Source organism: Lepeophtheirus salmonis, chromosome 13 (genome assembly GCF_016086655.4).
Source record: "Lepeophtheirus salmonis chromosome 13, UVic_Lsal_1.4, whole genome shotgun sequence".
NCBI classification, from domain to species: domain Eukaryota; kingdom Metazoa; phylum Arthropoda; class Copepoda; order Siphonostomatoida; family Caligidae; genus Lepeophtheirus; species Lepeophtheirus salmonis.
This window is the reverse complement of record NC_052143.2, coordinates 41,030,572-41,040,465: the sequence shown is the minus strand read 5'-3', so window position 1 is coordinate 41,040,465 and position 9,894 is coordinate 41,030,572. Positions and strand designations below refer to the sequence as shown.

General features: G+C 29.2%; 1 protein-coding gene across 1 annotated transcript; it reads right to left on the bottom strand.

The window, feature by feature from the left end:
- Positions 1-1,588: 1,588 nt before the first annotated feature.
- Positions 1,589-3,605, bottom strand: LOC121127946 (alpha-(1,3)-fucosyltransferase 7). The gene is made up of 5 exons (XM_040723532.2): positions 3,320-3,605; positions 2,951-3,230; positions 2,504-2,889; positions 2,289-2,449; positions 1,589-2,228 (listed from the first exon to the last, which is right to left on the bottom strand). The coding sequence occupies exons 1-5, from the start codon at positions 3,583-3,585 to the stop codon at positions 2,086-2,088; spliced, it is 1,236 nt and encodes a 411-aa protein (XP_040579466.1). The 5' UTR covers positions 3,586-3,605; the 3' UTR covers positions 1,589-2,085.
- Between the last annotated feature and the right edge of the window lie 6,289 nt (positions 3,606-9,894).

Genomic DNA, 9,894 nt, shown 5'->3' with positions numbered 1-9,894 from the left:
TGACAGAATGTTTTTTAAACGAATTATCTTCTTTATTTTTTAAAATAGACAAAATTAAAGAAATAATTAATAATAGTGAATGTTATAAACTAACATAATTTAACTAAAAGTGGGACTTGGGAGAGCAAAACTTCCATTCAAAATCCAATTGAGTTGTTAAGTATCTCAATTTGTTCCAAAACTATGGTGAAAAGAAGCTATGGGGGCAAAGATTTGCGATTATATTTCATGGAGTGGCAAATTCGAAAAGGTAGCAAATTGATAAATTTATGTTATCAAAAAAGAAATTATAATGTTAGGCCAAAATTCAGGCTTTTATTTAAATCAAAACAATTTTTTTTAATATAACAAAGTTGTAATCCTGGGTATTTATAGTTACATCAACTCTTGTTCCTTCTATCTAAAAGATGTTCCATAAGAGAAATTAGGGAATCTAATTATGTCACCATGAAATAAAATTTGAGTATTCAGTAAGTTGATACAATTTGACTGAATTGAGTGAAACATCTGTTCTTTTTAAAAATAAATCTGGCTAATAAAAAGCAACATTGATTCAACATAAGACTCATCTAGCGATTAAAAAACAATTTATGTATGTATGTATGAAAAAACGTCACCAGGTAGACTGTATAATGTATATAGTACTGCATGAATCAAAAAGGTACATTCTACAGGGAGCACGGTATAAAAGGAATGCAATCTAGCAGGTGTTTAGTTCAACTCAAATAAAAAAGTAAAAAAAACGGGAAGTACTTTATATAAAATTTGAAAATAAAGAATGTGACTTTATAAGAGGTGTGAGGAGCTACGTGTGGGTCAAAACCATTTTTTTTAGTAAAAGATGTCTTTGCGTGTGAGTGTGCTCATAAATTTGTTCGGGGTGTTATCTCCTATATTATTAAAGCAAAAATTGTATGTTCGTCGACATCTAATAACTCCGGGCAAACCAGGTTCTACCGCTAGTATTATAACTTTGAGTACTTTTATATTTTTATTTTCTGATAGACACTATGAGGACAAAAAGCCATTTGAAGTCCCTGATTATCAGAAGTAGCCTATTATTGATCTGTAGCATAATATTGTGTCTGCATGAATGTTGTGTTTTTGGATAAGAAACACTAATTTCCTTTTCTAAAGCAGAAGACTATTATAAAGTATTGTTTTTTTTTTATAAAAAATTCTCTAAGAAATCATAAAACAATTTAATCATTTTAGAAGATATATCCTACAAAAAAAGGACAAATATTCACCTAAATATTGTGTTTCTAAATTATGTTTTAATGTCAGAAAAAATTATGGAGTTATTCTTAAATATAAGTGTATGTTTTTATTTCAAAACGGATTTACAACGTAATCAACCTCCAAAAATATTTATTTATTAATTATTAATAAATTTTTCTTAGAACATAGAGCTCTCCTAAAAGTATGTACAAAAATGTCTTAAAAGTTTCTTTGATTACCTATCTCCACATATTTTAAAGTAGGTTGAGTGATTTGTAAAAGTTAACCGTATTATACTAAAATCTTCCGTTAATTTATATCATAAATTTGTTTAAACTCCTAGTTAATTTGAATAACTGTTATTAAATTATTTTTCAATTCAATATTTTGTTTATTTGTTACCTATTGAGTAATGCAAAATACGAAACTTTTTCACAAACTAATTCAGATATTTTTCTAATGTTATGTTATTAAAGTGTTCATTTAATGGAAAATCCTTGATTTTTTTCTTCAAAAATTTACTTGTAATTTATACAATATCATCTATTAAGTTGCAAGAAAATTAATGCTATAATTATTTAAAGCTTAAAAAACTCAATAGAGTGTGTTTTTATTCTTTAAAATGCTTACTTTAATAATAGACAGGGACAATGATACCTTAAAAATGTTGAAATTTTTCAATTAATTCAAAAATATGATAAATATTGTAAATAAATATCTTCTATTTCTATGATTTGCAGTCTTTAATAATATTCCAATAGCTATACAAATCATTATATACTTTAAAACTAGGATCATTGTAGTTTAATGCTTCACAAATACGACAATAATGTTGATCAGGTGATCCAAAATATCCATGTTCATTTAAAACCTTGAAATGTCGTCTCCATAAATGAAATTTGTTATAAAAGCTGAAGACTCATTCAATATTTTCAAAAATAGTGCAAGGTCTCTTTGAGGATTGGAACCTTTAAAATCATTTACGTGAATAAAACTATTAGGAGGAGCTAAAAATTAATAAAAAGTTAAAATACAGAGGGATGTTTTTTAAATAAAGCGAAGCATACCAATCATTTCGTAGTCTTGTCTACTTAAACCTCCAAGAACAACCGGAATTGACTTCTTAGCTAATGCATTCCACCAAAATTTTTCCGTAATATACTCTTTACAGGCGCTATTTTCAAAGGCCAGGAAAAATTTGTAAGGGTCAATTGCAGGGCAGTCTCTCCTGTTAATAGAACAATAAGTTAGTACATCTAAATTGAATAGATAGTCAGCTTACGTAAACTTTCCAGGACAAACATTTTGTTTATCAGAGTCTCCACAGCCACCAAATACATCAATCACTAAATATTTTTTTAACTCATTTATGAAGTCCCATCGTCTTGAGATTCCTCCACAGTTGGACGCCATGGCAGCGAGGAATTTAGGTTTATTGGAATAAATATCAGGCTGTATTAAAGTGTCTTTTATTCGTATGGTTCGTCCATAGGGAACTGGTATATCAGAATCATGTCGGAAGGTCATACTCCAGTTAAATACTCCATCAAAAGAAGCAATTTTATTTGATGGTCCCTTGTACTCTAGAAAAGTATGATATGGACTTTCATCTGTGAAGAATATCCATCTTTGAAGTGCCGTCCTTTCCAATGGCAATGCATGCGGGCCCTATTAAAGAAAACGATAATGTAGGAAGAAAATTTTTCATATTGATTCTAACTCCTCATACATTTATTCGATGCAAATGAATAACCACAGCATCTGAAGATCGAATTTTTTCATCAGAATATGTGATTTGACAATTTGATACACTGCAACATTGAAAAGGATCATTTTCCTTGGAATTTGAAAAGGAACGAAGAAATCTTCTAGATAAGTAAGGACCATGTTTCCATATTAAAATTAAGTAAGTGCGATTGGAAAATATCTCTTGGTCCTTTTTTTTTCTTTCGAAGGAGAACAGTTCAGAATTGAGTCTTTTACCCAACTCTGAGTAATGATTTATCTCTCTAACAAAGCCAAAACAGTTTTTATATATACGAGTATAATTAGGATTAAGAAAAAATTAACACTTTTAAAAAAATGAATCAAAACTCACGGGGAAAACACTTTCCATTTAATATCAACAACTTTTTCACAAATCCAAGCTAGGGAGCTCGCATTCAATCTTTTATTCATAAAGTTTCTACATTCTTCTCGATTTTTAAACCCTCCTGATATTTCTTCTGGCAAATATCCGTTTTTTCGAAGGGTAGCAAGTATTAGTATGAGCACACATGTCAAAACAAGAGAAAACACAATTATTAACAGGAAACATTCTCGTAGTAACCGTTGTTTCAACATGATATCATGTATCCATCTCATTCAGTCACAGACTTTTCAATCTTTTAGATTTGACGTCAATGTAATTCATTATGCTTGAAATATTATACTATGTACATGTTCTTTGATTTATGTCTCTATAAAACAAATTTTATTTGTCAAATGTATGTAAATGATTCGTTCAAAAAGGAGACTTATCAAAAATGTAAGTCAAGACTTAAACTAGAGTACTCACATTTTGATTTTCAAGAAAAGAGAGCTTAGAGGAGAGAAAGTTAATATTTTTAAATTCATTAATTTAATGGTAAAATATTATTGATCCTTGCTTTGTTTAAAAAAAATATATTTTAGATTTTTCATGAATTTATAAGGTCATCCTATTTTTACTAAGCCAAAATAATGAAATTATTAAATAATATTATGTATAATTATAATTTATATTTCCATTTAATCTAATGTCAATTACGTCAAATGTGTTGCAGTAATCCAGATTCATAAATAATTAATATAAAATATTTTTGTAAATAGTGTGTTATCAAAAACATTACTCCGGTAGAATTGTATAAAATACTCGCTAAACCTCTTATTCCATACTGTAATGGGCATGCCCTCAATATTACCTGTTCCAGTGATTTTTGTTTGATTTATCTAAGATCTATTTTTGTACTCACGCTTATAGATCTGGGCAATATTAACCTTCCTTGGACTGCACGGGTACAATTGTACCCATTCTAATATTAAAGTTAGTGTAACTTTTTTTCTAAACATCTGAGAGCTCTAAGATTTCTTAAAATCTCAACAATTTTTCATTACATTATATACACTAACTTTCGGGGGGAAATATTGGCAAGTTACCGAGAAAGCGGGAAAAGTTTTGTCCACAACCCTTAGAGGCGGTATGGGTACAATTGTACCCTCGTATTTTTTTTAGCGAAATAGCATCTGAATCTAGCAATATTTTTTTAAATATCTTTTAAAGTGATTAATGAAATGAAAAGTTAATTAGGGAAAAGGCATAAATTATAGAATATTCGAGGTAAATTTAGACAGTTTTATAATTCATACATATAGTTTTTGTTTCTGAATGTTCGTCACAAACAGGCTAAACACAAGTAACGCAGATTTCCTGGGATTACGGCAATTTTGTTTCTGATCACGGGAAATATAACAACTGCCAAGAAAGTATTAGCTCCACGAGTTCCATGGAGTACTTTTGGCTAATATATTGCCCCTTCTGGTGGTATGATATTCTGCTCCCCAAAGACCATTACCACTGCAGCTTGAAGATAATGGTTTCTCATAACGATCCAGTTACTAGAAAAAGATTTCATTGCAAGCATGCATAACTATTTTGCAAGATATTTCAGAAACTTTCGCCTTTGTACTTTTTTCATTAGTTGGTTGTTTTCCATGTATGTAGATGATAAACAGCGTTAAGACAGTGACGTCGATCAGGTTATAAAAAAATGCCAAAGGCCAGTTTATTATCCATTATTTTACAGGCACTCGCTCAGCATTTTGTCAATCGTTTCTACACTTGCATTGATTTTGTTATAATATATACATGATAATCTCTGGCTTTTCCATTCTTGATTGCAAATTACTTGGCAGGAATCTTCTTTTTTCTGACTGTTCTAACTAAAGGCATACCCCAGATGTTCAATATTTCTAAATAAATTATCGATGGTTCCAGAGCCTTCATACATATATACTGATCCAAAACTGTATTTACCCCAATATTCACCAGTTTTTTTGGCCATATACTGGTTTTCCAGTATAGAGTTTACCATTTAGAGGGTAAGCCTAGGATGTATCACAACCCCAAAAAATCTTAATATCATCCCTATCCGGTTTAGATGGTATATTTTGAGTGAAATTTTTACAACCTCGAAATGGAAATGGAACCTTTTCTTCAATAATGATACATTCATGTGGTTTGTAGGATCTCTCTTGTCAAATCTAATAACTCTGAGCATCATCTTGCAGCGGTCACGAGACATAGTTTCACGTATAGGAGGTTGGGCATCTATTTTTCACATATCTTCAAGATTCTCTTAATTATTTCGATGTACACCAGCATCATTCAGAATCCCAAAAAAATGTATTATGCTCAACATTAGTAAATAGCTCGAATGGTATTAGTGTTGATCGTTCAGAAGCATTAAAAAATCTTATGATGAGGCTATTGTTATAAGCTTCACAAATTCTTCTACCATTTCGATTTGTTTCTATTAATATTATGTTACTCATCTCCGGACTGATGGTAGACATGAAGAGCTCTTTTCTGTAAATAAGTTGGTGTTAGCTACAGGTTCACATCGTGTTAGTGCAGGAAAACTGTCTTATATTTTGCGTTCAAGATTTATTTCTTTTTTACACACTATATTTGTTAACAGAATATTAAAAACATTTTTCTTCTGTCTTTAACTCTTGTATTATTTTGGGAAAATATTATATTGATTATGTTTCTCGCCATTTTTACCCGTATTCTATAAATCCACTCAAAACAAACTTTAAAAAATAAATTTGGGTCATTAATGCAAATTTTCCTTGGGCCCGAAAAAGTATTTCATCTCTGAAATCTTTTACTCTATATTACTATGCCTCTTCCAAACTTTTGTCTAATTTCTTCATCTTAAAATTTTTTGGTACATATGACAACAAAATGAAATGATAATTGACAAAAAAAATGAAAATGTGTTAGGCTCCTCATCAGCACACACTTTGATCTTATGGATTAATTGGAAGTCAAATAATAAAACAAATAATTAACAAACAAAAAATGTATATCAAAGATACATTTTTATTCAAGAGCTGAGCCCCATATGATGTCTAAGGGGTTTAAATGACCCAAAAAAACCATAAGTCACTTTGAAATCTATTTTTTTTAAGTTCTATATAATATAAGAATTTTGTTAACAGCTTTGATGAAATACTTGTCTGTACTTTAGCTGTAAAATCAATTATGATGTTGGCAATTTTTGATCTAACTTGCTTACAAAATATTGTTAACATTTCTCAATAAATATGTTTACAGACTATTTAAATATATTTAATAAATAGTAAATTTATCAAACGTATCATAATTAAATTGATTTCACATATTGGTATTTAGGATTGCGAGTATGACAAATAATTTCTTGTGAGGCTTTTTGTCTTTATACTTTTTCGTTTTTTATTCATCTTTTATTGTCCCAACTTGCACACCAGCTACTCTTTGAATAATAAAAATAATAACTAATGTCTAAGCCATGGGGCAATATCGTTGTTCGCTTAGTAGTAAGTTGTTTTTTTTACAATACCAAGAACAGACATGTCATATTACGTTTTTTAGTTTTCATTACTTGTTTACATACTAATTTGTTACTTACGAAAATTTAGCACGCACTACTGCACCATCCTGCATAACTTAATAATTGATTAAGTTTACTCATCCCCTAATGGCTATTGAATATTTAACCTATGAACTACATCTAACTCTTAAATTAAAAATAGTTTTATTTTTATCAAATAAACGAGTATTTAAAATTTTAGCTAACACTTGTGTTACAAAAGAAAATTAATGAACGTGAAAAAATTACTCCGAGCTCGTAAATGCAAATGATACACATCACAGGATTTGGTATACTCAGCATTATCAAACAGCCGGAGATAATGTAGTAGTCATAGGTAATTTTTCCACAAAAATGTTGTGGCAGAACTTATAGAAAATTGCTAAAAACTGAAGAATGCCAACTTAGCCTCTAGTAAGAATCTATTTTATAAAGATAGCAAAAATTCAATGGATTATAATTTTTTCAAAGTTATAGTGTGTGAATCAGTTTACAAATTATGGCTCACGGATACGTTCTAGCTTAATTGGAGAAAGATGTGTAAATCGAAGGATAATGAGGAATATATACCTCCAAGGTTTTAATTGTATTTAATAGGATGGTATATAAAAAATAATTTTTTGTTAGGCATAATCTCAAAAAAATTAATTGTTTTAAGTACACTTTTAGTCGAGTTTTACATTTGAAACATTATTACATAGCAAGTTTTCCTCACGGTGCGTAATCCCAATGCAAATTTTCAATTGACAAATTTTCCTAGATCCAGTTTTAGGTAATAAAGGCTTTTAAAAATATAAGATCACTTTTTATAGGATCCCAATAGGTATCTTTCTACTTCCACGAATAAAAATCTAATTATGCCAATGTTTGTAGATATAATTGAAATTCCCTCTCAAGATTATGCATCAAAAGTAAAAATATCACACCCAAACAATTTTGGATCCATCAAATTACCAAAAAGAAGCCTGAAAATAGGCTGATTTTCAACTTTTTCAGATAGCATTTGCCTATCCAATAATTCTGATGAACAAGGAATAAATAATTATATCAACTCGTCAAAAATAATTGGAAAATGTATTAAGTATGAATTGAATCCATTATTCCATAATTTGTGTTGTTAAGATTTGTTTTTCTTGAAAAAAATAAGCAAATAAGAAATACAAAAGAGTTTGTACCTATGAATTATTGCGGGAAAAATCGCTTGTTAATTTGTGACTCATTACTCAGATTGATTATAATTCAATTTTGCAATTAAGAATTATAAAGTAATCAACTAATTAAAGATATTGTGATATCATTGAATGATTAATTAAGGATAAATTTTGAAATTGTTTATCATTATGTATTTAGTTTAGTTAATCATAACTACACTTAAGTTTTAAGACTGGGTGAGGAGGGGGGGGGGGGCAATTCCATATCTAAATTTAGATCCTGTAACACAGTCTAATCCTTATTGTATATTGCAACTTTTACTTTTAATATAGTAAAAAATGCCCTAAATCATTTTGTAGTTAGTCAACTATTCCCAGCTGTGCATGTATTATTTATTTATAATTCATTTATTATGACACGATGTGATCTTTATTATAGTTCGCAACTTTGTTTCTAAAAATAGAATAAAAAATTCGTATATTAATGAACCAATTAAATCCAACTGTTCGACTATTCACAGCTTAACTAAAACTAATTTGAGTTCAACCAATCAAGTTTAAGAACCCTATTGAGAACAAAAGAATGATGAAAATCAACAACTCACAAAAATACATATTAATTTCAGAATTAGTGTGATTACGTCGTGATACGTTAAAATTTTTTATATTCTTAAGAGTCTTTAGGACCTCCAACTCCATTCTCAAATTTGTATCTACTTCACTTAGTATGAAAATAAATTAGGTTCCTACTTCCTAATCCCAACCATCTTTGTAAAATTCAGTCTCTCTCCTCAATACAAATTTGTTCAAAAACAAAAACAAAAATTACGTCTACCTTTACTTCATGAAATTTGAGTTTGTATTTATAAGTTTTATTTATAATCATACAGTTATGATGAATGTAATAGCAGTGATACTCGTATCTAATGATTAAAAATCAACTTAAATTCAAATTAATTTGTTTGTTTTTTAACTCCAAAGTATGGTGTGATTATAATTGATTAAAAAAAAAAATCAAATTATAAAAGCTTTTGGGTAAAAGTATCCATTTTTTAAAATATAAAATAACCATAAAAAGCCGGACGCATAAACGGTATTACATTGTTTATTGATTAGGTAAAAGTCCAGGAAAATTTTCATTCTGTTATCAAAGATTTAATTACATATAAAAATAGCTAATAGATTTTTAAATATTAAAATTGTAAAAAATTAAGGTAATATTTATATAATTAATTTGAAATGCTCAGTTAATTCATTATACCCATGTATGTAAAAATCTTAATAAACCCCATTTGAACTTTAATTGAATATTTGTTGTTAAAAAATAATCAGCACCTACAAACAAAGAATGAACTGAAGAGGAGGGAAAATGAAGAAGAGTTGGGACGGTGTCATGCATGGGAAGATTACTTAGACTTAAAGGCTTGTTCTTGATAAACGTTGACGTTGAAATCCCGAAAAAACAACGTTCCACGCGAGTAAATCCATTTAAGTACATACACATATAATCTCACGCACGCATTCGGACCCAAATGTTTGCGTTGACGGGTTTGACCTTCTGACGCATTTACGGGCCTGCGATCTCTGATTTATTTTCATTCCTTTACCCATCTTCAAAAAGTTAAAAAAAACCCTCACTGGGTATTAAAAATTTATATGCAGAATACAAAATCAGTTGGTTCATGGTTCTATTCCATATCAGAGAGAGAAAAAGAAGATTTTTAGATCATTTAATATTTTTTTTGAATACGAAGTGGTGCTTGTGCCTTAGGAACATTTTTCAAAGATCAACAGTATGATAAACTTCAAAAAATTTGAAGTGATAAAGTGATTTTTTTAGGAGCCAATCAATTTAAACGTGAATCTGG